We start from the raw sequence: 26516 nt of genomic DNA on the forward strand, positions 1-26516 counted from the left end.
CTGTGGCAAGTACCAATTCCATCACTGTCCTACCCATAATCACACTAAAGAATGTCCTGTTGAGTATTATTGCCGTATTATGCAACAGGTAGTTTCAACCAAGCAATCTGATGCATTCCTTCTGTCCTGATGATTCCCATAAAGCACGGATAGCAAATGATTTATTGGTTGCTATGAAAACTCTTGTGGTAACCGGGGCCTGAACAGCCTCAAGATGTTGCTGCAACTCATTTGGTTTAACTCTCATCTTCAGTTTGAATATGATCAATATAAAACCTTGGAGAAAGTCTTGACCACATATCGTGCCGCCGCTGGTTAAAAACAGGTTTTGATACAATGCCTTCTTACTTGAGTATACAAGAGAAGAGTAAATATGTGAAAAATAGACATCCAAAGGTTCGATTTTGATGTTAAAACTTGGCAGAATGAGGCAGCGCAGCCTCACACAGACATGGACCAAATTGCTAAATAAGAGTGTTATGCAGACCAAATATGCAAATTATCTCTAAGGCCACAATGTTGTACAATACAAGGCTATTTGTTGGGACTGTGCTAGTGGTGATTTTTCTTCCTATGCATGTGTAACACTTTGGAGAAAACCTATCAGTCAGTATAGCCTATGTATTGGTGACCATTGTGCAAAATCAATAATATATGTAGATGAATTCTTTACTGTGATTATGGGCAACCTCCTTCCCTCCCTAGCTGTGCCTTGGATCTACTGCATCACCGTTGTACCCATAGTCACAGTAAATTGCCCTCTTGGGTATTATTGCTATTATAATGTTGATTTACAGACAGACAGAGAGACAGCAACACTCACAACTGGCTCAGAAAGAATCCCAACCATGTGCAAAAGTAAACTAAGATCTCCTTTATTATTTTTTGTTCATTTTATATATCTATTTTTAATCTGTTTATTTTTTTTTTTCTACACGAGTCCTTTAAAAGTTTGTCATCATGCGAGGTGCAGCTTCAGTGTGGGTTTTACATGCAAGGTGGTGAATCTCGGTGGTGGAGGTTTTACACATCGGACGACTGGAGAGAGGGAGATTGGAAAGCGGCGGTTCTGGACCCCCGGGCGGACAAACACCGACCGCTCTGCAGTCACCAAAACACAAAACACCCCACCACAGACGCAGCCGGGGGGGGGGTGCGCGGTGCTAGTGCACCATCTTTGAGGACCACTAAGGGTTGAGGGGAAGCAGTTCAGTTCTTGCTATAATAGTTGCCATCCGATCCGTAATGGGGGATGGTTTTCATCATGACATCATCAGTTGACATCTTTAGTGCAGTCAAAAAACAAAGAAAGAAGAAACATACTCTAGAAGCAGGCAGTCTTTAGAAAAAAAAAACAAAAAAAAAAACAACAACAACAAAACTTTCAGACAGCTTTGTAGAGAGAAGAACAAGGATTGGAGCATAGGGGGGGGGGGGGGGGGGGGGGAACCTTCATTCAGACTCCTGTTTCTGGTGGGACGACATTAAAGGGGACATCAGTATTGCTTGTGACTGGGTCTAGGTCTATTTGTTGGGGGGCTCTTGGTCCCACATATGACGGATGGTGATTCCTGTTTTTTATAGTTTTTCTTTGTTTTTTTTAAAACCAAATTTCAAGGTTTTCAGCTCCAAGTCAATTCTAATGGGAGACGCCCTTTTCCTGCTTTTTGGTGTTTGTGATCACAACTCTAATACGGACTCATGTGACTGGGGAAAAGGGGCTGAGAGTGGGGAAAAAGCTTTGTATCCAGCCTCCAGTCTGTCTTCCAGTCTGTGTCAGCAACTACAACAATCAATCCAGTTCACAGCTTGCAGGCTCTCATCTGGAGACAGGAATCCTGCATCAGACGCTGCATCACAATGCATACAACCAAATATAACTGGTAAAAAATTACATATGACATCACGTGCCAGTTGGTGGGCGCTTTTGACCGAAGCGCCTTACAGTACCATGAGTGCATACATTTTTAGCATGGGTGGCTCCGGTGGGAATGGAACCCGTAACCCTGGCAGTGTCAGTCGCCATGCCTTACCTAGTGAGTGACAGAGGATCACTGATAATAATAATACTAATAATAATAATAATAATTTAGAAACAGGAACAACTTCACAGTCCCAGCACTTTGACAGGGAAAGGGTGGGGGATGTTTTCAGGAAAATGGGATGAATCGGTTGTACAGGGATCAGAATTTGCCATTTTGTTATTCATTATATACACAAAACTACGATACCGTAGCAATAATAATATCGCAGTTCACAATATATACACGTGGCCACTGACAGCTACAGATGCACTAAAGAAGCCTGACAGTTTGGATTCCCTCATATTGACTGGAATACACAGTTATTTTTTTTTTTTGTACAAATCAAAAGTACATTGGTCGATGGATATACAAAAAACAAACCATAATCAAAAATTTACGCCAAGAAATCTGTATAACAAGAGATTTCAAGAGAAAAAAAGACAACATTTCTTTGTAAAGAAAATAGCGGGACGGAGACACACATGGACATCATCTTTGGTGAAGATTCCACAGAGTATGCTTACAGACTTTTCAGCACACACACATACAGCGCACATACACACACACTTCCTACAGCTGGGAATAGGAATTCATTGCAGTTAGCTGGCAATGTGTCCTCATTGGCCATGAAGTTTAAGTTCAAAACACGAGGAAATTGTTGCGCTCAAATAACATCAGGGTATACAGGTTAAGAGTGGCAAAGGTCCTCGGTTTGTCAGGAGGAAATAGAAACTGTAGAGGTGAAGAGGACACCCGTCTAAAATGACGTAACACACTGTGATACATTAGGTTTTAGCCTACTGGTGGAGTTTGTCAGAAGTTAGTATGCAACTTGGACGTTTGGTAATAAAATGAGCTATGGCAGTTTAGTCAAATGTTCATCTAGGTATTTTTAGGGAGAGTTACAGTAATTATCTGGAGGGATTACAATGTAAACTAATAGATTACACCTCAATCAATGGCTTTAGACTGGCATAATTGGTCATCTGTGTATGTGGCATTACATCATGCCATCCATTAATAGTTCATTTGACAGGTATCATGGATTCCTGCAGGAAAGTGGCATGGTTATCAAGGTGTGATTCGGTCTGTTTATAGTGTCACCATTTTAACTGCAGTGTTATCCCCAACCCTCAAACGCCCAATCCTAAGAAAAAAACGAAAAGAAAAGAAAAAACCCTCTCCCTGACCCCCCCCCCCCCCCCCCAAACAAATAAACAAGCAAACAATCACAGGAAATCTAGAAAATAGAGACAAAGATTCAAAGCTGCCTGTGGAGGAAGATGCTGGCATTCATTCAAAATTATTTCACTCATGGACGCACTGGGCTCTCCACCACGTATTCTGCTCTGCAGGCCTCCCAGTTCAGTTCCCATGCAAAGCCATGGCTTAGTTCAAGGAAAAAAAATACAACGTGCAGCACCTCCCAAAACTTGTCCCAAGACCCAGGCGAGGGGAGGAGCCGGGCGGACACACCGCACCCAACATAGCCCCCACTGTTCAAGTATGGAATGAGAATGACATAAAATAACTTACAGAACACATCCATGAATGAATGGATACGAAATAAAATCAACGAGAATGTCATAAACTGCTGTGATACATGGCCTGTATATATATATTTTTTCTGTCAGAGAGAATAAAACAATTCCAGGGCCACAATATCTTGGAACATGTTTGTCTTTAATACAAGGGCTAAGGAACATATAGTCTTGTCTCTTAGGGAGGGACCCAATAACACACATTAACCATAATAATATAACTACTTTATGTATCCTTTTCAGTACTAGATTTACATCCTACAGACATAATGCATCTTTAAATTAAAAGTCATCAAAGTCATTATTGCCAAGTACGCTTGGTAATAATGACGATCAGTTATTTTCAGGTCCATACACATCGGTTTGAGTTACGAAAGATCAGCCTGTGTGTCTCTTGACTAAATTTCACCCTAAAATGACTACACTCCTTTATCAAGAGCAACAGACAAAACTGGCATTATTTCAAATTTCATGATTACTGCATAAAAACATGAATTCTCTGGGAAAATAAAAACAAGTGACGGGCGTGAAACCAAAGATTCCAGTTTTAAAACAGAAAACAAGTAGATGAAGAGCACCGTCGATAAAAAATGCAAAAAAAAAAAAAAAAGAAGACAAAAAACAAGAAAATGAGAAAAGAAATGATGAGGCTGAGGTCCTCTGAGGAATGAGAATGATGAGGGATGGTTTTGTAAAACTACGCACGTTCATTTCCACATGTACAAAGTGCACGTGCGCGCAAACACATGGGACGGAGGTAAGTGTCTCAGTGGGCTGGTTGTTAAGAGGGGGGCTCTCTTTCTTTCAGGCCTGGGTCGGGGGGTGAAGAATCGGGGGGTTTGGTAAATCCCTCTGCCCCTTCCCTCCCTCAGGAGTTGAGGGTGAACTGGTCTTGCTCGATGGGCTTCTTGACCCAGGCCCCCAGCCCGGCCTTGTGGAAGGCCTTGATGAGCGTCTGCTTGGCGGAGTGGTACTCCACCGCCGCCTGCTTGGCTTCGTGGTAGGAGCTGGGCTTGGTCACCTTGATCCGCAGGGTGGACGACAGCTGAGGAGGACAGGAGGGGAGATGGCAGGTAAACAACTAGAGCTGAACAATTAATCAAAAAGAAAAAAATGTAATCGCAATATTAATTTCTGCAATTTCCACATTTCCAATTGCTTAAGAGAGAGAGGCATCCCAAACGGATTTCTGTTTTGGTGTTCCGGGTAATCTTTGGTCCATGAATCAAGTACAATATTGGTGAAAACCTTTCATCATACTCAAACTCAGTAAATTCTGCACAAAGTATTACATAGTGATTATTCAGTAATGATTGCACAACTTGCTACATTAATGTAGTGCTGTTATCATGCTAATAATTACTCGTTATCACCAGAAATTACCAGTGTTTAACTGAGAAATTACACATAATTAAATTACCGGTTACTTTCTGATAATTCCTCTGCAATTACACAGTTATTACTTGTAATTACTTGTAATTTGTGTACTGTAATAAAGTGATACCAATCATATCTAACAATGTTTTTTGTGACACAGTGACACTAACTAAGTAACTGTTTCTCTGTACATTTTAAATGAGTTAAATGTTCGCTACTGTAGTTAGTTTGTACTTTTTAGGTGAGGCCCTGAAAACTATGTATGTTAAACCAAAGTGAAATATCCCTATTATTTCAGCAAAGCAACAGCACATCTACTTGAGAAAATTTATTTTGGTACTCTTTCCACCCCTGGAGTCAACATACAGTATGTGTATGTATGCATGTGTGTAGGCATGACCATCTGTGTGTGTGTGTGTGTATAAGCTACCTGTACCTTGCAGTGCAGGCGCACCCAGCGGCTGTAGAGGGCGTGCTTGCAGAGGCGTGACGCGCGGCCCATGTCGTCTTTGCCTGTGGTGGCGTTGATCACCTCCAGGGCCTGGTCACCCACCGCCCAGTTCACGCTGAAGTTGGGAGCCTTGCCCGGCTGCCTGGCCTCCGCATTACTTATACCTGGAGTCAGAGAAACAACACCCATGGTCAAACACTGGAACAACGCACCAAGGAGGGTGCTTTTCCACTGCTAGCAAGTAAGGAGACATTGGAATTTTGAATTTCTCACCAAATATAAGTCATATTAGATAAAAACGTTTCTATATTCATCCTTCCACTACCTTAAAAATGGCTTGTTAGCATTCCTCACTGAAACCAACCTTTTGCTGCAAGCTAACACACTAGCTCACAGTTAGCAGTACCCATTAGTTTGAATGAAGACTGTCATAACACTGTTAGGACATTTGGAGTACCAATGTAGAAACTTTTTCCCCACATTGTGGCAAGTCCCTTAAGAAGCACAACAACAGACTAAAATCCAAAGTGTCATAACGGCGACCACACACTGCGGAGGTCACACTTGGCTTCCTCTAAGCAAGTGTGTATGTAAATATGTATCCATCCCGGGTTGTTCAGGCCATTTCTTACCAGCCCACTAAACTTATGCCTCGCTTTCAAGCAGAACAGAGAGTGTGCTGGTAATGGGCCATTAAAAAGTCTTTGCCCTCCCTCAACAGCTTCCGTTGAAGTGCCCTTGAGCAGGGCCACTTAACCCCCAGCTACTCCAGTGGAGCTGATCGGTGGCCGCATGAACGTGAAAAAAAGTATAAAAGTGCAGTGAATAAAAGTGAATGAAAGTATAAAAGTGCACAAATGGTCACAAAAATACGACGAATAATGTCAGTTTTGGCAGAATGGGCTAACAATAAACCCAATGAAGCTTTTTTTTTTGGGAGTGGATCATATCGTAACATGATGTAGGGAGCGGACTCTCCACCGGGGCAGAGTCGGAGGACAGAGCCTTTTCTCTTCCAGCTCACTGTGGGGCATCGGCCTCTACAGACTCAGGCATAAATGGGAGATATATGGACGCCATAAATCCCTCTGTCTTGCTGTGTGTGTGTGTGTGTGTGTGTGTGTGCTAAACTCCTTTGTTCCGTTTGGCAGCGCTCGTGGCAGATGATGATTTAAAGGGATGAAACCCTCGGTGCCCTAACGCCAGAGCCCTTCACCGCTAAGAACTCTCTAAAGCGGAAAAGGTTAATAACCCCCTGCTATTATCTCCTTTACCTGCCATTTAGGGAGCAAGCGGAGAGGAGGAGCAGGGGTGCAGCTAGGAACTCCAGGCTCTCCCCCCCCCCCCCATCTAATTTAGTACAGTACCACCTCGCTTGTCTGAAGGACCTCCTCTACCTGAAACTACTCCTCCTTTACCCCCCACTAGTGGCGGCGCCAGTGAGGAGGAGCAGAAGAGGGGAAAGGAGGAGTGGAGAAGAGAAGAAGGAGATAATGAAAAGAAAAAGAGGAGATCGGAAGGTGGAATGAGGATTTTGAGTCTGGATGTTGCTGGGCTGTTGTTTGTATTTTCTTTCTTATTTGTTATGAACTCTCTTAGGGATTTATGATTGTTACTTTAGCCTCTTTGCTTGCTTTCTTTGTTGTTCTCCATGTCTGTAAAAAGTGTGTACAGTGCAACTTCTGTGTAAGATGCACTTTGATGATTATATATTTGATCTGAGGAGGAGAGGGACAGAGGAGGGGGAAGTGGAGGAAGGAGAAATAATAGAGAGGAGAAACTGCAGCGAGAAGAAGAGAGCGACAAGAGAGAGAGGAGTGGGTAAACAAGGACGTGATGTGAGGGAAATGAGAAAGAGTGGAAGGGTTGAACACAGAAGAACACAGGAAAAAAAGATGAAGAGAGAGGTGAAGAGAGAGGTGAAGAGTGACTATTTGACAATTCAAAGTAATACAGTAAAATATTCAAGTAAATATTGTTTAAAATGAGAGAAAGAGGATCAATAAGTGACAGAGGGCTACATGAGACAGTTGAGAGATAAATGTGGTGTGCATGGGTTTGGTAAAACATTAACATTCTTCCTTTTTATATCATACACTATCATCCTACAGACCTTTGAACAACTGGAAGAAAAAGAATGAATACTACATCTAAAAACTGAAAGTCAGTGAATAAACAACGGCAGGAGTCTATGTCTATATGACCTTTTTAAAAGGTCACACAAATCTTGGAAATTTGCACAAAACGATAACGCTATCCAAATTCCACAGGAAATGGGTAAATGCCATCTCAAATCAAACAGAGGAGAAAAGCGATAACTGTCTTCCTGCTGTGGACTAACAAATGAGGCGGATCAGTGTGATTACCCATGATCCTCTTTGATGTTTACTTGAGTAGCTAGAGTTCGTTTGCCAAAGGTATACAGGGAGGCCCCTTCAAAACATGAAAATGTAAAGAACACTGAACGATGCTATTATTTCAGCCTGTGTAGCTGACAAGTTAAACTCTTTCTGCAGGAAATGTTCAACTCGGCTGTTAGCTCTCATTCAGGCCTGAGAGTCAAACAGTCCAACTGGAGGGAATACTAGATCAGTAGGGTTTACTGCACCAGAACCGTTCAGATACTGTCAGGTACAGTAAAACTGACTTACACTTTCCTTTGGATGTCTAAATGCTCTGCCACTCATTTGATTTGGTAAAATCCTCCCATCTGGCACTTGTGTAAGTAATATATGTATATATGTACTATATATATGTACTATGTAAGTAAAAAACAACCCATAAAAAGCATTTGCAAATACTATTTGGCCCAGGTCAGCTCTCAGTTCTTGTTAGTTCATGTGCACTAAAAGCCAACCAAAGCATCTTTACAGGAGTTAAGGACTTCCTACTGTAAGTTAAAAAAAAAAAAAAAAAAAAAAAAGTCACCTTGCTCTTTGGAGCGTCTGCTGCATCCTTTTGTCTCTGTAACAGCAATAATCTGAAATCCCAAGTTCCTATAACAGATCAAGACTGAAAGACCTGTAACCATCCATTTATGTTAATATGAACAAATCTAGCCTAACTGATTCTCTCCAACCATTCCTGTTTCAACATATTATGAAGATATACAATTTGGTGGATGCTTTTGTTCAAAATGCCTTACAGTGCCATGAGTTCATACATTTTTAGTGTGGGTAGCCCCAGTGGGAAGGGAACTGCTGACTCTGGCAGTGTTAGTGCCACGCTCCGGCCACCGAGCTCCACAGTCGATCCAACCCCTCACCCTGGTAGTGTTCATGCTGTTTGCATACAGCAACACCAGGGTAGGAAACAAATGTCTTCATCTTCCTCCTGCAGTTGCTGGTAGAAACCAGTTTCACTACTTGATCCTGTGTATTATTGGTTACCTACCAAAGTGGAGTACACAAACTGCCACAGACAATTTAGCGTGTTAATTTCTCACCCCAAGAAATACGCTTGAATTTCTCTGCCTAACTCCGTATCAAAGTGGACACTGACCGCTGAGTAGAGGTCTGTTGAGGGTGAACTGCTGGGGCAGGTCCTCGATGTCTGCGATGCGCTGGTACATGGCCCTGGAGAGGTGGTCGGCGTGGTAGAGGCTGCCCAGGATGATGCTGGAGAAGTAGAGCGGTTCTGTGAAGTAGCTCATCAGAGAGCCTTGGATGCCCACTACGTTCCACCTGCAGAGGGAAAACACACACATTAGGGTCCGCGAAGAAGACTTTTGCGCCTTTTTGTGGGAAAAATTCTGCCTCAACTGCATTTTGTGTTGACAATTCGAAAAAGCGGGGTTGCATGAGCCACACTGTTTCCATTGCAACAAGCTGTAGTAGCCGCCTCTAGCAGCAAACGGGACTTGGGTACAACTCTCAAACACTTAACCATAAACTCAACAACACAGCCAGTGTGCTCCCATACCGACTCTTTGTGATCAGAGTAACAAGCGCTACCAACTTTTCCGCCGATACTTTCTCCATTTTAATTCGTTTGTTGTTGTAAACTGTCGGCTGCCTATGTACCGTTAAACCCCTCTTGTTCCTCATGATTAGTCGGCTCACAAAAATCCAGTTCATATCGTGGGCGCTCCTTTAAAAAAGTTGACCTGTTCTCAACTTTAGAAAGTGCTCTGCTCTGCCTAAAAAGACGCCTTTCCAAAGCGGCCCGTTTCCTGCGGTTGGCTGCTTTCCGCCCGCCTCGAGGCTGCTCCCCGTTGGCTTCTGTGCAGAAAACTGTGCTGGCAGTTTGAAAACAAGAGGAAGAGTGTGAATGTGCCCTTAGGACATCGAGAGGATGGGAGTTCTTTAGGTATTTGAAGAGTTCAGAGGACGCAATCACCATTTCGTACACAAGTGCAATTAGGGGATCGTTTCTTGTCATATCCCTCTGTGATACATACACACACATGCATTTCACTAGAAGGGTTAGAGAGCAGGGGCAGCCATTAGTGGCACTCGTGAAGCAGGTAGGGGTTCAGTGTCTTGCACATGGACACTTCAGTGAGGTCACTTTCTGTTAGGGGACTGTTTGTCTAACCATTTTGCCGTACTTGGGGGATACACACACATACGCAAGTGGATTTGCTATTAGTGGAGAACACGTAGAAGTGTACAGACACACACCCACACAAACAAATACGTACTTCAAAACTTAACCACCCTCCACCACACACACACACACACACACACACACACACACAATCCTACAGTTGTGTACACTCGGAGGTATCCAATTTCATTTTCTCCAAACTTCTGTGTATTTCTATGCTGTGTCATTAGCCATCTCTCCCTAGTCATTTTCCCATTGACATGCTCTGTGAAGCATCGCCTGCCCGCCTCACATATAGCAGTTCTCCAATGACATACAGAGAGAGAGAAAGAGTGAGAGCGAAGGGGGGCGAGAGAGAGAGAGAGAGAGAGAGAGGGGGAAGGAGTGAGAGCGAGGGGGCGAGAGACAGGGGGATGGATGGAGACGGAAAGAGAGAAAGAGGGAGACAGAGAGAAAGAGAGAGGGAAGAGAAACGAGAGAGAGAGGAAGAAAGAAAGGCAGAGAGACGGGGGAAGGAGAGTGAGAGACAGGGAGAGAGAGATAGAGAGAGGGGAGGGAAGGAGTGAGAGCGATGGGGCGAGAGACAGAGAGACAGAGAGAGAGATGGAGACAGAAAGAGAAAGAGGGAGACAGAGAGAGAGGGAAGAGAAACAGGGAGAGAGGAAGAGAAAGACAGAGAGAGAGGAGGAAGGAGAGCGAGAGATAGGGAGGGAGAGAAAGATGTAGATAGAAAGAGGGAGGCTTTAAGGACCATTACAAATTGACAGAAACAAGACGTTGACAAACAGCGCTGATGAGCGCTTCTCCCTCTGTCTCTGACTTCAGGCGGACTGTTTGAGAGCGTGTGAAATTAACAACATGGACCTGCGTTGACGAGGAATATGCAAGACCTCAGGCTACACAGAGGAACCATTTTATGATGCCACTGTTTCCATATGCAATGTCTAGCTATATGTTTGTGTGTGTTATTGTGTGTGAAAATGAGGGATGGCAAAATGAATGAATTCCCTGACCTCATACCCTTGGGCAGTAAAGCACACATTCAGGAAGCATAATCAAACAACAGCTGCATAATATTCTGTGCTGTGCGTATACAAAACTGCAGTAACACTGACACACACACACACACCAATTCCTTAAACTCTCTTACACACACATAGTAACACACTAATAACACAGTAAAGGGCACACATACACTATATAAAGGTTCCACAAACAAATATATGAACAAACACACACACACACATTTACAGTTATGTACTCGGAGGCATCCAATTTCATTTCCGTCAAACTCCTGTGTATTTCTATGTTGTTATGTCATTTTTTCAATATCATGCACTGTGCACCGACACACACACACACACACACACACACTCCAAGCCGGGGCCAAAGCGGGTCGAAAAGGCCCACCTAATCAGCTGATTAAGAAAAAAAAAAAAGAGATAAAAAGAGAGAAACAACCCACGCAGTAACTGCTTTGCCCCTCCCCTAATGAGCCCATTCAGATGGCTGGAACAAGAGGCAGGAGGCCGAGAACTCCTTGTGCTTTCCTTCGCCGGGGGGCAGGGCATGTAATCAAAGGAAAATGAGGAGAGAGAAAGCGGTGAAGGTGCAGGGAGGGAACACTGAGGGCACGGTCAAACTGTGCCAGCCAGTTGTTGTATTAAATAGCAGCCCCCCGGCTAACAATCGCTCATACAGGGAGAGAAGCTGGTAGGCAGCAGATTTCTCACCTGGCTAACAGCCGCGGCGTGAGAAGGCAGAGCTAAGAGTTAAGTAGAGAGTGAAGCTGGGAACGACCTTTTCTCACAATGGAACAGAGATACTGCCTCATCTGAACTGTAAAGGGTTAATTTAGGTACTAGATTTTGATGTTAGTTTGACATAAATTTAGCGTAAAACTTACATCAAGCCTGAGACAAGATTTTGTCACGGCCATAACTGATGTCACCTTTACAGCGTATGTTGTTTTATCCACATATCCACAGTCTAATAAGATCTGGCCAGTATCTTTAGACTACACTCACTTGGACATCAAATTGAAGGACTTTTCAAAGACTTTCAAGGTCTTGTTTGGTGAAATTCTGATTCTAATTCGGCAAATAATTATTCTAATTCGGCAAATAATGATTCTAATTCGGCACGTTATGGGGAAAGTCATGACAAAAGAAACCAAAAGAAAAGAAATCATAGACGCCTTTTTCCTTGTGATCTTACTTGGACAAGAAATCCTGGTGAAATCATTTATTTTAAAGCTGCTGCTATATCAACGCAAATATCCATCACAGGGTTTTTGCTCATGATGTGAGGTGACGGAGAAAGGTAAAAAAAAGGAAAAAAAAGTACTTTCACGGCCATCCATTCATTTTCCAAAACATTTAAGGCCTTATTTTATTTTTCTCAAATTCACAAAGGGTTTTCAAGGCCCATGGGAACGCTGTTAAGACACTCACGCAAACTTCTGCTGCCCGACCTTAAAAACTAAGCTCGTTACAAACGAGGAAAAAAACACGGCTGTGCTCAAGGTTCCTCTGCTGACTGACCGCTCTGCTTGCGTCAGTCACCAATCCAAAAAATCGGAATCACGTCAATCAAATACAATATTTGCACCGCTATTTGCCTTGGTGGCTTTGATGTGGAGACCTGTGGACAACTGACACAGTAACACAGTGCATACTGACATGCTGCAAGGACAACACCTTATATACAGTTCAAGTGAAGAGTGCAAGACATTCGCAAGACAGTAGACCTCTCCCTCATCAAATATACATCCAACATTCAATCATTATGTGCGTTCAGGCAGTGTATTACGCTCCTGGCAGGAGAAGGAGGAGGAGGACGAGCAGGAGAAGAGTTATGGAGAGGATTTATCGTTCATCACATGGGAGGCACAGTGTTGCCTTGAACATGGACAGAGACTAAAGACGCCATGATCTGCCTGCAAAAATGCCTGCGGGACTGAGGACCCATCAATTCAGCTGTCCCTGACACAGCCTGAATAGAATACTGGACTTAAATTGACTTGGGAGGTTGATACAGCAAGGATATAATGCAATACACTGCAGTATGAGTAAGTATATAACAAAAATACATGAAAAACTACACTCACCTAGCACTTTATTAGGAACACCTGTACACCTGCTTATTTATGCAATTATCGTTAACCGTGGTATGGTTGTTGGTGCCAGACAGGCCGGTTTGAGTATTTCTGAACCTGCTGATCTCTCTGAGCTCTCCTGGTATTTTCACGCACAACAGTCTCTAGAGTTTACACAGAACGATGCGAAAAACAAAAAACATCCAGTGAGCGGCGGTTCTGCGGACGGAAACGGCTTGTTGATGAGAGAGGTCAGAGGAGAATGGCCAGACTGGTTGGAGCTGACAGAAAGGCTACAGTAACTCAGATAACCTCTTTAATACTGGTGAGCAGAAAAGCATCTCAGAATGCACAACACGTCGAACCTTGAGGCGGATGTCACTTTGGTAGCCGGTTGACATTGAGCTGAAAGCTGATACCTACCCAGTGTTAGTATGGTGTTCCTAATAAAGTGCTCGGTGAGTGTATATCTGTATACAAGTCTAAATGTGTTCATAGTGTGAATCTGTTTCCTGTGTGACTTTGTTTAAACATATTTACTTGAAACAAATGAACATTTCTTGATTTATTATTATTTTGTGAAACAAGTGACGACATGAAACAAGAGAAATTTCTTGAAACCAGACAACAATTATCTGCTAGTGTGGTACCATAATTTGACTTCAATTATAATAACTAAATATGACGTATGATATAAAATATAAGTACAACAGGTTATTTTACAATTCAAATGAGTTTGATGAGTCTAAATACAACAAGCTTTTTTGCAGTGTCTAACACCTGAAAGGAGTGAGTTTGAGCTGAATTACCTTGCGATCTTGTCGCTGCAGGACATGGTGAGTAGCCTCTCTCCCTGCAGCACCCCGTCCCAGGTCTGGATGGTGTTGCTGGACCTCACAGGGATGGTGCCCTCCCCCGACTCGATCTTGGTCCTCAGCTGGCCCCGCGCTTTCCGGTTGGGATGCCGGTCCCCTTGGTCTGAGGGAGGCGACAGGGGAAGATCAGCTACACTGGGCGTTTAAGAGTGCGCTCACTGAGAGCATTTAAACGCTGATTAACGATCTGTTACACCCATGGTGTGGGAGAATACTTAATTCTGATAGGCTGTGGGGGTGTCCATTAATATGCCAATAATACTGTGATTATGAGTAGTGATACAGCTGAGTACCGTCGGCATCACTGAAGTACCCATAATCGCAGCAGAGAACGTCCTCAAGGGTTTTATGGCTTTTCTACAGCAGTTACCAACGCATGTGTGCTGTCTGAAGGGTTTTCTTTAAAGAGGTATAGATACTTAACAATAAGAAACAGTAGAAAACAAGAAAGGTCACTGACTGGCTCCCTGGTTACCACAAGAGTTAACAATGCAACCTGTAAAGCAAGACATGGTTGAAACGCGTCTTTTGATCCCTAACAATGTACAAATAGCAAAATCTACTTGATCTTCAACATAAGAAAACGTACAGCTGCTAAAAACCAAAAATAGCGGCTTTTACAAAAAAACATGACCTATCATTTGTCACTGTTATCAATATTTTCTGCTGTTTCACCAGCAGCCAGCAGGCCCCCCATCTACAGTGACTAATTGAACGTGGCTGTTTTCTATTGAGTCTGCCATGTACAATGGAAAACACTTTGACAGAGTAAGAGGGTGGTTAATCAGAGAGACAGTGTGGGAGGGCTGGGCGGGAGAAAGACTGATAGAGACAGACAGAGAGAGACAAAAAGCTCTAATTACTAGAGCCTTGTTTAAATGTGTTTGTAATGCGCATTTGGACATCGGAGTGAAATTCTAATTAAATGAAACCAAGCATAAGAGGAAAACATACAAAGTTAATTGAATAAAATAAACAGCCGTTGATACTGAATTCTCAACGAGGATGAGATTCAATTAAAAATATGTCAGCCGGGCTGAGGAGGGGAGACGGAGCTGGAAAAATGCAGTGTGTGGCCTGCGACTTGCTGCGTCACAAGTATTATATTCTCTTTAACACCTGTTGCTAAACTAAACATCTGTCTCTTATAAGCACTTTAAACAACTTGTGCACTGTACACTGACTCCTCGCAGTTTCACCTCTGTGTGTCCAGTATTAAGCATGCTGTAAATATTCTGAGATAACGCTAAGCTTTGAATAAACACAAACAGTGTAAGTGTTTGTCTGCACCGTAGTGACCTAAACAACTGCTAGACACACAGGGATGAAACCAATCTTCTAGTCACAGAAGAGTTTATTTGCCAAAAAGCTGGTGCGTTTCTTTAGAAGAAAAGCAAGATAAAGAGATACAGTAACAACAAACCAAATGGCCCCTAAAAAAGGTGCTGAAAGGCATTCACCGGGTGTATGGCATCTCTAAACCAAACAGAACAGGGTTCCATGGGAAATTGGCAATATCACTCATGCTCGCATTGCCCTTCAGGAGTTACATGTACAGTGCAAAAAATGGTCTGTGATCACGCTGTACCTTCCACTCCGGCCTCGTGCGGAGAGAAGATCCTGGCGTCTCCGCAGGGCGAGGTGCTGATGTAGAGGTGGAACTGAACGTTGTCCTTTAACCTGTAGCCTCGCTTGTCACACCGCACAAATATCGACTTCTGATGGTCCTCTTTGTTGTTGCTGCGGCGACAGACCGGAAGGGCGAGTGTAAAATGGCCACCAATCAGCACAACCTACGCCTACATTTACATTTTTTTCATTATAGCTCATTCGGCTGGAATTAAAATGAATGAATAAAAACCAACATTCTGACACCACAATCATGCCAAAACTATGCGTGCGAGTCAACTGATTTTACAGTTTTTGTGTGAACATTGAACTTGAACACCCTCCAATTCACATTTGCCACAATGACTCATCTCCTCATCCATTAACCCCCACCTCCCTCTTCCTCACACACACACACACACACACACACGCGCCCTGTGTGCCCACTGACCTGAGGAAGAACTCCAGCTGAGTGTAGAGGTACCTGATGAGCGAGCGTCGGGCGATGATCTCAGCGTGGCAGTCGTTGAGCGCCAGGCCGCGGTCGCTCATGTACTCACCGTTGATGCATTTGGTTCCCGTGGAGACACAGATGACCTGTGCTTCCTTCACATCTGTGCCTGACGGGGGGAAAAGGGGACAAACACTCATGAGTCCATGTACGCACACACACACATATAAAAAACACATGCACACAAGAACAATGACTACATACATTTGTTATTGGTGCAAATTGTGTTTTTATGCCTTTGAGTGAACAGATAAATTTACAACAATCCGCCAGTTGGTTGGCAAGCTCTTCATGTCGTAAAAGCAAGATAAAAACGAACGTTGACAAAATAAAGAAGATAATTCTGGATCAATGCCTGTTTGTCTATGCTGTAGGCGGAGAGATAACAGTGGGGAAAATAAAGCTATGATTAAAATAGTCATTCTTGGGGCGCATATCATGTAACTGCGACGTCCTGAATCGAGCCTGGGACCTTTGTCACACATCACCCCTCTTCCCCAATCTTTCCTGTCTCTCGTCACTTTAAACGTAAAACTGCCAAAAAATGAGGTAACACTTTATTTTGATAGTTCACTGCTGTCTCTCTAAAACACGTCAGTTGATTGTCAATAAGATTTGTCTGAATAGTAATGTATTCAACCAACTGCTAGTAGACTATAAAGAGCATCTCAAGTGCTAATTAACAGACTTCAACTGAGCATCTGTTGACTATCAGCTAGGAAGAAACATACATATTGAATTGTTTCATAAGTCAACTACCTTACCTTGTCCTATAAACCTAACTTTAAGTTTAAGTGTACGTTTTTTATATGTGGCTGAACTTAAAACTAACCAAAACTAACTAAAAACAAAACAAAACAAAACAAACAAAAAAACCAAAAAAAAGTTATTTTATGTGCCTGACCTTAGCCAAAGTCTACCAACATTTTATTGATAGTAATTTGAGCAGCTCTAGTTGACAATCAACTTATGGGTAGCTGACATAAACTACAGATAGTTTGCTGAACATTTGTTGATAGTCAACTGAAAATACCTGTCAACAACAAAATAATCTTCAAAAAAAAAAAGTAATTCTTATAGATTCTCTCACTGAGCTGACTGATGTTAATTGAAATAGTAACGACATGTACCCCCCCTTGGCATCACAGCTATAAACCATAGTTAACGTAAAGTGTCAGCAAAAAGGCTTTGACAGCAGTAATGCCAAACGCCATGTGGGCCATGAATTTCAAGGCATTTCTATCCCGTCAAATCTGATCCTACGGAGTGTTAAGACAGCCTGGTGTATTTTTTACGGCCTGTATAAATCTAGTGCTGTGGCTTTGGGAAACAGCGATGCACCGTAACTGTAATTCATGCAGTGTTTCCTAAAACGCTAAAAGATAAAAGAAAAAGCGGCCTATTCTCTGTGCTGGCCTCGATAAGCATAGACTGATGGGACTGAAAACAATACTTGTTTAACTCAGGAATGTTGGACTGATAATATAACTGAATTGTGCCAACTTGTGAGTGTGTTACATGTTGCCCACTGTTGTGTGTGATGATACACACAGTTTTCTGTACTGGCCTTGCAAACTGAATTTCCCTCCGGCTAATACTCGACAACCGACAGTCGGTACTGTATTTTGTAAACTGGAAAATGACAACCGTCTCTTCCCCCCGGTCTACCTGTTGTCATGACGACCCCTGCTAGGACTTTCCGTCGCGCATGGGGGGAGGTGAAGTTGTCCGTCAGCTCACTGAACTTATCCACCACCAGGCGGGAGACGGCATCAGCGAGGACCTGGGAACACACACACACGCACGCACACGTAGACACACACACAAACGCATACATACACACAGCGACACAAACACAAGCTTGTGTCAGTTATGTCAGCTTACAAAGAGCGTCTGATGTTATCCACCCCTAGAGCACCATGTACCTGTCACACTGTTCACATTCGGCTCCAAACAAGAGACAGAGCGTTACAAAGGCAACGAGTAAAACTGGGTTGACCCTCTGAGGTATATCTAACCGTCTTTCAAGCGACGCTGCTTTAGTCTGACATAGTGACGATTATAATTCACTCTCTCTCAGTGAATAAAAACCCAAAGAGCAGCAGAATCTAAACAACAGAAGTGAACAGAGTGCTCATCTTCAAGAACCCCAAATTCCACGAGGTTTAAACCCAGATCCGGAGCTCGGAGGGAACCTCGAGTGAACTTCACACATCTCTCGTTCTTGGACAGCTGCCTTCTCCGTCGCCGGCTTTTTATCCACTGCTAATATGGTGGAAAATGACGACAACCAAGAGGAGAGACGACGGCTGGATGGCCACAAATTAAAGAGATTAGTCCAATATTACTTCCCCGCTACTTCAGAGTCACCCACTCGTGGCCGGATCATTTGACTTTCGAATGCCAAGGTCGTCTACGGCGGAGAGATGACTGTTATTCTCTTGGGGCACAAAAGACACTGAGACAAAGAAAGGATACTGGCTTTTTTGCCGTGGCAGTACCAATCCCTCCTCGTTCTCGGACAAAAAACACGGATCTCCAAGAAGTATATTCTTTCAGGAATGAAGAAAAAAATGCTTGTTTTCTCACTGAATGGCTAAACATTTTTGAAATTATACAATGGGGTTTAAATGGCCTGAGGATCATGAAAAAAATATGAATGACCATGTTAACTTCTAAAAACGCAAAACAGCAGTTACATGGTTTTTCTGCTACAGCAGCTTACTTCTACCATTTTTCCCCATTAGTCCCTTGCCAGATGGAAACGGGCTGCACAAATTAAATATCAACCGACAGAATTAATAGAGCAATTAGTGGGGGCGCTATCGTTAAAACGGGGTGCTTGTCGAATAAATCAGTTGACAAGTAGAGAGAGTGAGTAAAGAAAGAAAAAAGGCTTTGGGGAGGGGGCTGTTGTCAGTGTGTCTTGCTGATTAGCTTTGCTGGCTGTGTTATCTCTCTTCACATGCTGGCATGTCTCTGACAGTCACCTCTACAGTGGCGTCAAAAGCAACCACCTGCCCTTACTCCTTGTCCCCGCAAACCTGACGTGAATGAGGTTTTAATGAAAGCCTGCCAGAATAGCTGACTTTTGACAGCTGAGGCACTTTGGACCTGATTGCAACCCAAAGGACAAGTCCAAGAGAGGTCCAGGTAGACTGAGAAACCCAAAATATCTTTCTAGGTGAGCTCTAGCCACACCTTTTGTCAAATCTATGAACAGTAATTGACTAGATTTCACCGTTTTGACCCAAAATGTACTGTAAATATGATGATCTATTTTAATCAACTACCATTCATTTTTAAACTTGTTCATAATGGAGAAGGCTGTCACTTAACAGATTTATAAACACTGTAGAGGGTGTAATCTGACATCTCTGGAACTTATTTTGCTTTCCCCGAGGTGAAAAACTAAAACTGGAGCGATGTGTGTTACTGCTAGCTGTTTCAACAAGACTTAAAAAAGGGGAGATGTTGAATAAGATATGGACCTGCCATCGGCACCTAGTTTATCTCCATGAGGGATCCTGGGAGCACGATTAGGAGACTTGTAAAAAGATGTCTGATGTTTAAACAGATGATCCCTTACACTTTTACAGCTCCCTCTGCTTTTAAAACCTGTCTCTGTCTCATCCTTTGTGATTTAATCTTCTGTCATTCTTGGCTCTCGTCTTAATTTTTAATTATTGTTTCATGCCCAGTGATGATTGACAGGGCCATATAAACGTTCCAGTGAGGGCTTTTATGAAGGCAGAATTTGGAAAATGAAAATGAAGGGAGATTGTGTTTGAGATTCCTCTGCATTATTTCAAAAGCAAGGTGATAACATGGAATTCAGTAAGAGCCATATTGGACAGGATACCAAAAAACGGGGTGAACAGATACTCCCAGTAATGAAAATTCTAGTATCCTTGAGAGTTACTTCCAGCGATAAAGATTTTTGTGTCCCCAAGAGTTTCTTATTAACTACAAGGCTATTTAAATTTGTCCCACATGAACTAGGAAACTGTCCTCAAGCTGTAAGCACTGTATTGTAACTACACATTCTTTGACCAAAGCACATTTAGATATTCATGAATTTTTAACGCAATCCCAAATTAAATATTCCAAAGCACAACAGTGTGTGAGAACGCTTTGCACAAGTGCTTTGTGTATCCTTAATGTATAATGGAACAGCCCTACTTTTTTGGTTTGAGAGGAAGCTCTCTTTCAAAGCACCCTTGGGTGTAAAGCCAGTATCGTCATGGACCTGAAATGCTGTTGTGCCTGTCTTCACTTTATGAGTTCTGATGCAAAACAAAATATCACTGTGCCCATTTTCTGCTGCTGATGAGTACATTTCAGTGTTATGACCAGGGGCATTTTAACAGGGTGATTCTTTTCTAAAACTACAGATAGAAATGTTATATAATACCTGTTATAACTCATGAGATACCACGAGTACCACTAGAATTTGACCAGCCCTGGAGGATTTAGGGAGTTTTTTTTGTAGTTTACTAAATTCACTAAACAATGTGGTCATTCAAAAATAATTCATAATAAATATTTTCAAGAGATTTCATTATGCACAGCGACGGAAGAAGGCATAAGGCAGTTCCACTTGTTACATATTTTGCTGAAATTAATTAAGTTGAATGATTTAATTATTGCTCCGAGTGTGGTTCGGTTTGTGTAATAAGTTATGATATTAATCATATGAATTAATTATAAATACAATAATATCTTACCTGGGGTAGGTGAAGCTGCAGTCCCTCTCTGGGTATGGGTTGGCGGGATGGTGTCTGGTCTAGCTGCATGTTGAAGAGGGCTGAGAGGGCGGCCTGTGCTGCCCGGGCTTTGGCCAGCTTCTTGTTGCGCCCTGAGCCCTCAAACGTCTGTGCGTCCACAGTCACTGACATCACAAAATTCTTGGCGTGACTCTCGCCGCTCTCTGACACAAAGTCATATTTGAGGCCCGGCCTGAGCTCGTTGAGGATCATGACGGGGTTCTTGCCACTGGAGGGTGAGCTGAAGGAGGATGGAGGGGGCAACGGGGCCTGGACAAGGTTGCTGCCGGGCGGCACGGGCAGTGGGTACTCCCCTAGGGAGTTTAAAGAGCTGCTACCATTGGAGCCTAGATAGAAGGAGTCCTCAGGTGCGGCTGGTGTCTCAAAGCCGTTGAAGAGCATGTCCGGGAAGTCAGCTTGGTCAGATGTGAAGTCTGTGTTGACGGTCAGTGTTCGACCCATGGCCAGGTGCGCCTCAGAGGCGTTGGGGAACTGGACGAAGGAGCGCAGCGCTTTCTCAGCTGCATTCAGTTTAGCCTTCTTCTTAGTGGGGCCCATGCCCTCAAACATCTGTCCATTGACCTCCACGGTCATGACGAATACTGGCGCGTGGACCGGGCCTGTCTGAGACAGCAGTTTGTACTGTAGACCTGGTTTGATTTCATTCAACTGCATGAGAGCATTCTTGGGCAGGACTGGCCCCGGTGTTTTCTTACGCTTCTTGGCCCGGAACTTGGAGTGTGTGTGGCCATTGTTGCCCTCCTCTAGGGGGCGCTTTCGACTGCCCCCGCCGCTTCCGTTGGGGAGCTGTTCAGCCACAGCCACCCCCTCTTTGGAGGACACGTTGTCCAGGTTTCGGTTTTCCTTAACGTCAGTGCTGCTCGAACCTGCGGTGCCCAGAAAGAGTAACTTACAACGCCTTCGTTGCAGGATCTTGTAAATGCAAAATTTATAGATTCCTTTATCACTCTTTGGAACTGAACCAATGATTTGTGTTCCTTTATCATAGCAAGAGAAGGTGGGCTTTAATTTTGATCAGACATATCAAAACTTAATCAATTAGGTTTACTAAGAATAGTTAGCAGAATACTATCAGTGCATCTACTGTTCTAAAAGACATGGCGGGTTCTGAGAAGTGTACCTTGGTCTTCATTCAAACATTGAATGGAATCTTTTTGGAATATTTCGTCAGAACCATGACAAAGAACAAAGGATTTTCATGTTAATTGTGAAAAGTCAAATTTAGTGATGACAAATACATGAATTACAAGAATTTAGTGACTATGGACTTAAAGTGACCCACTAGCCCTTGATAGCCATACCAAAATACACTTTAAAACATTTTAAAAATACAGTACCTTTTTAAAACGATACATACTGTACCATAATTTAATTTAATGTTTTTTCCAATCAATCATATTTTCAGACTAGGTGTCACTTTCTCAAATGTGAATATTTCATTTTAAAGCCTCTTCATATATCTTCACGATTAAAGGGTAAGTCATGTAGGGGAAAATGTTGGGAGAGTTGTTTTCACGAGTAAAATATAACTTGTACACTTCTCGTGTTGTATAGTGTCATGGGTCTCTCATACATACATGCACACAAATGCATGCACACACACACGCACACACACGTAGCTGTTCCTCATCCATTTTAACCATATCTTCAGCAGCATTCTTTCTCAATTGTCTACGGAGCAAAGAGGCAGATTTGAAGTTTAAATTGCTGTCCTGGAATATACTAGGGAACACATATCACCAGGTCCAGTTAGCAAAGTGGATGGAATATTGGCAAAAATTTTCATTTATAACATCCTCCAGCAAAGGCTTGATAGGTTACTCCTTGCGGTACTCAGGAGAAAGAGAAGCCGCAGTGTGCATGAGTGGGATTGTAGGTGGGGTTGAGGGAGTGCAGGGGAGGAGTGCAGGGGAAGAGGAGGAGCGGAGGACCAGGCAAACAGGAGAATACATCAAAGATAAGAGGTAGGAGGAGCAGACACTCCACCTAGTGCAGGATCCTAAAGGTTTGACTGGAGACTGGGTGCAAGGTTCAAATGTGCTCTTAACCTCCTTTATATGTTTTGGAAATGACTGTCCCATTTAAAAAGAGGAATATCTAAAGTTAAAAGGAGTTTCTAATGAGGAGCCATTCATAAGACCCCGAGCCTCTGAGATCCCCCCCATGGAGCTCAGCAGAGGACACAATATTGTAGTTCACAAAATGCACTGACATGCCGTTACCATCTGCATACTACAATCGACATGTCCCAAGGCAAGAAAAAAATAAATGGCACATTCATTCCTACGATCTAGAATACAAATTGCACATCCTTTGTCATTATGAGCATATCTTCTCTATAAAACATGCAATATCCTTTGGTGTGTGTGCATGCATTTTGCCAAGAGATCTTGAAAAAAAATTGCAGATAAAAGGAATGAAAGGGGAGAGGAGGGAGAGCGTAATCATGCACAAGACTAGCCAGCCAAGGAGAACTTTTCAAAATGGAGATAGGTGAAACTTGGGAGTAGAATTGGGACATAATCTCAGCCAAAGAGCTGTGAGGACAGTTGATACTGTAACACTGAGTAGTTTTGGCCATAATAGCAAGAAGTGAATGTTCCGAGAGAAAATGGTACAAATTAAATAAGGACTTGGACTTCTTCATTATGACTCTCGATCTAAAAGAATTATTTAAAAAGATGCTGCATGCGGCTACACTCTCACAGTAAGAGAGTACTGTAGCTCACAATGTTACTGTGCCAAGGATAGGATACATAAAACTGTCAGCTACTGAGGATTACTATAGAAATCAATGCATATTGCACTTGCATAATACCGTAAACTAGGATTTAAACTAGTGGGAGTATCTCATAATGATCAGTACCCCATCCAAAACAAACACCAGCACACCATGCACCGACAGAGAACACACAGGCAGACAGCGAAATCACAGAAAATGGAGTTCTATTCCTAAATATCCTTTTTATTTTAAAAAATCATTATCCTAAGTTTATCATTCAATCTATCTAAAATCAAAAATGTACAATCTGTAAAAGTGTTAATATTTTATGAACCAAGGACCGATCCTTTAAAAAGTGCCAGATTTTTTTTTATTTTTTTTATTTTGTCCAATCAATCATTTTATACGAGTGGGTATCACTTTTTTCCCTCAAATGGTGGATATCCAGCAGTACTCTGGACCCCCAGGGACCAGATTTGAGGACCACTGCCTTGGAGCAACAACCATGGCACCATGCTTTGAATTAAGCTATTTCACTGAAATCTGGATTGACATGACAGCACACACACAGTTCTGGTCATTACCATGCCAGCATTTGTGTAATCAGCATCCATTAGCTGCGCCGAATAAAAGCTTTCCCATATGCTTGCATCTTTCAAAGCTAAAATCCCCCATGGGGGGTCGCATGAACTAAATAATGCAGGCGAAGAATGGATCTATCATAACTTTTTTAAGTTTTCTGGTTGGCTTTTGATTTAATTTGACTCGTGCTGACTTTAAAGCACTTTAAAAACTACCAAAATTCTATTGTGGTCCCCTGGTGTTTAAGAAACATGTGCCTGTGTGAGCTTGAACTGCATTTTATCTTCAAATATATTTTTGGACTGACAGTAAAAATGTGAAAAAGAGAGTGCCTTTGAAAGACAAAAAAGACAATTTTGCACCTCTGAGCTTATCTGACTTAACACCGCCGGTTTCTCCTCAGTGCAAAGACAGTAAGTGACACTACAATGAGAATTGTTCATTTTTATTGCGGGTTAGGGCGCTGCTAGGGGAATGACAGCCATCTTTGAATGTGAGTTCAAAATTGTGAAGGTGTGGGGAAAGAGACTCAATCATATGCTGCCTTGGCTTCCCAGCCTCAGTTACTGAGTTCCACCCAAAATGTCTAATTAAAGTTCAATAAGCTGGAGAGGAGAGGATTTTCTTAAGAGAGAAATGAAAGTAGAGGGAATCTGTGGAATATGACCTGAAGCTTCTCGGATGGAACGATTAGTTCCTCCCTAAAATGTTTCATATCACCTGTGTGTATATGTATGTGCATGAACGTTCATGTGTATGCGAGTCTGCTCTGTGTCTTGGTTCAGGTAAGGACAGATGTAAGAAAGCAAGCAGTGGCCATGAACTCAGACAGAGGGACAACTGGATGAGAAGACAATCAGCAAAACCATGAAAATGGTTAACTATGTTTTTTGCCTATGGTTTTTACTAAATGATATAATTGTATGTAGACGTTTGGATAGTTTTTTGAGGTTTTGTATTCTTCCATACTTTTGAGTCTAACAATACATTTTCTTATAATGGGGGCTAAGTATTATTCTAACACTAATATGGGTGCGCTCTGACCACACATATGTCAGAGAATGACAGGCAGACAGACAAGGCAAAACATGCAGACAGACAGAAAAAAGGGAAAGCAGAAAAATAGACAGACAGTCAGACAGACAGATGAACGAGAGAATGCAGAGCAGACTCACTCATGTTCTCCTCCTCGTCCACATCCATGGTGACGGGTTTGTCCTGACCTGGGAGCAGCCGAGCCCCCACTGCACCTGGGGACCACAGGGACAGGAGGGTAAACGGTTAAACATTTGCACACACACACACAAAGACCTTCAGTAGGTGCACCAATGATAATTTCTACCTCGATACACCCCCACGCACACACAAAGACACATACACACACAGCGGTGAGAGGAAAACGGCGTGCGATGTAGCCCACAGTGTAGGTGTATAAATATTCAGGGGCTGTGAGGGATCAAGGTGAGAGAGGGGGCCGAGGCTGACAGGCCTTAATAGCAGGAGCAGTCTATTGTGACTTTAATATCCCTCCGATTAGACCTCATTTCCCACTGCCTGCTGAGAGATATACAGCTAGTGACATGGCCGAGTCACTCCCCTGCCACACACACACACACACACACACACACACACACACACACATACACGTGTCCCAAGGTGGAGAGTGCAATTAAGTATACACGCAGCTGCATCCATAGTTCCACAGTCCAACATGAGGAGTCGTGTAATGCACCAAACCCAGGCTGTTAAAATCTGATGAACACAAGATCTACAGAAAGACCTTTTCGACATCAAACTGACATTAAATCACCGCATGAATGCAAGGTTCTAATATATTTTCAATTTTTCTTGACTTGATTAGAAGATGTGGGTCTAAAACAAAATACTGCAACTGAATCAGGACTGAGCACTAATATTTTCCCATACTTTTCCCATTCTTTGTTTTGTGCAATCCACAAATACTTGAAATGATCAAATTCACCTTCCACACTTTTCTATTTTTTCCAAACCTACATATAAAACATAATAAAAAACCCTGTAACTGCTTTACTCATTGTTCCCTGATCTGTGAGTAAAACAAATCAAGAACAAATCTCATGACTGATAAACTCAAAAATCAGCAAGAAGTTGATACAATAAAAAGAAAAATCAATTTTTTCAAAAAATTATCTTGCAGCAAATTGCTGCAGATGATTTCAGGAAGCTATATTAATCAATCAAAACACTTCCTGTAGAGTGCTGGAAGAATCGATATAGACACTCCTGTGGTCTTGCACTGTTTGAGATTTGCATCTATCACCATGCTCACTCCTAATAGTCAGATAAGCCTGCTGGAAGTCAATTTCATGATCTCCAAAAAAATCTCCATGATGAAAGGGGGCTTGGTTGAAAAG

At 42.7% G+C, this 26516-nt stretch overlaps 1 protein-coding gene across 3 annotated transcripts in view; it reads right to left on the reverse strand.

Moving 5' to 3' along the window:
• Positions 1–3253: 3253 nt before the first annotated feature.
• The window catches only part of adarb1b (adenosine deaminase RNA specific B1b), a 132343-nt gene continuing 109080 nt past the window's right edge, over positions 3254–26516 (reverse strand). For all 3 annotated transcript variants that reach the window (XM_078285958.1, XM_078285957.1, XM_078285959.1), the window contains 9 exons: positions 25299–25373; positions 20760–21685; positions 17701–17815; positions 15973–16141; positions 15502–15653; positions 13848–14016; positions 8895–9076; positions 5379–5557; positions 3254–4610 (listed from right to left, as the gene is read on the reverse strand). In XM_078285958.1, coding sequence (XP_078142084.1) covers positions 4434–4610; positions 5379–5557; positions 8895–9076; positions 13848–14016; positions 15502–15653; positions 15973–16141; positions 17701–17815; positions 20760–21685; positions 25299–25326 — 2097 coding nt within the window. In that variant the 5' untranslated portion in view covers positions 25327–25373 and the 3' untranslated portion in view covers positions 3254–4433. The remainder of the gene's footprint in view (positions 4611–5378; positions 5558–8894; positions 9077–13847; positions 14017–15501; positions 15654–15972; positions 16142–17700; positions 17816–20759; positions 21686–25298; positions 25374–26516) is intronic.

The sequence above is a fragment of the Centroberyx gerrardi genome, chromosome 10 (genome assembly GCF_048128805.1).
Source record: "Centroberyx gerrardi isolate f3 chromosome 10, fCenGer3.hap1.cur.20231027, whole genome shotgun sequence".
NCBI classification, from domain to species: domain Eukaryota; kingdom Metazoa; phylum Chordata; class Actinopteri; order Beryciformes; family Berycidae; genus Centroberyx; species Centroberyx gerrardi.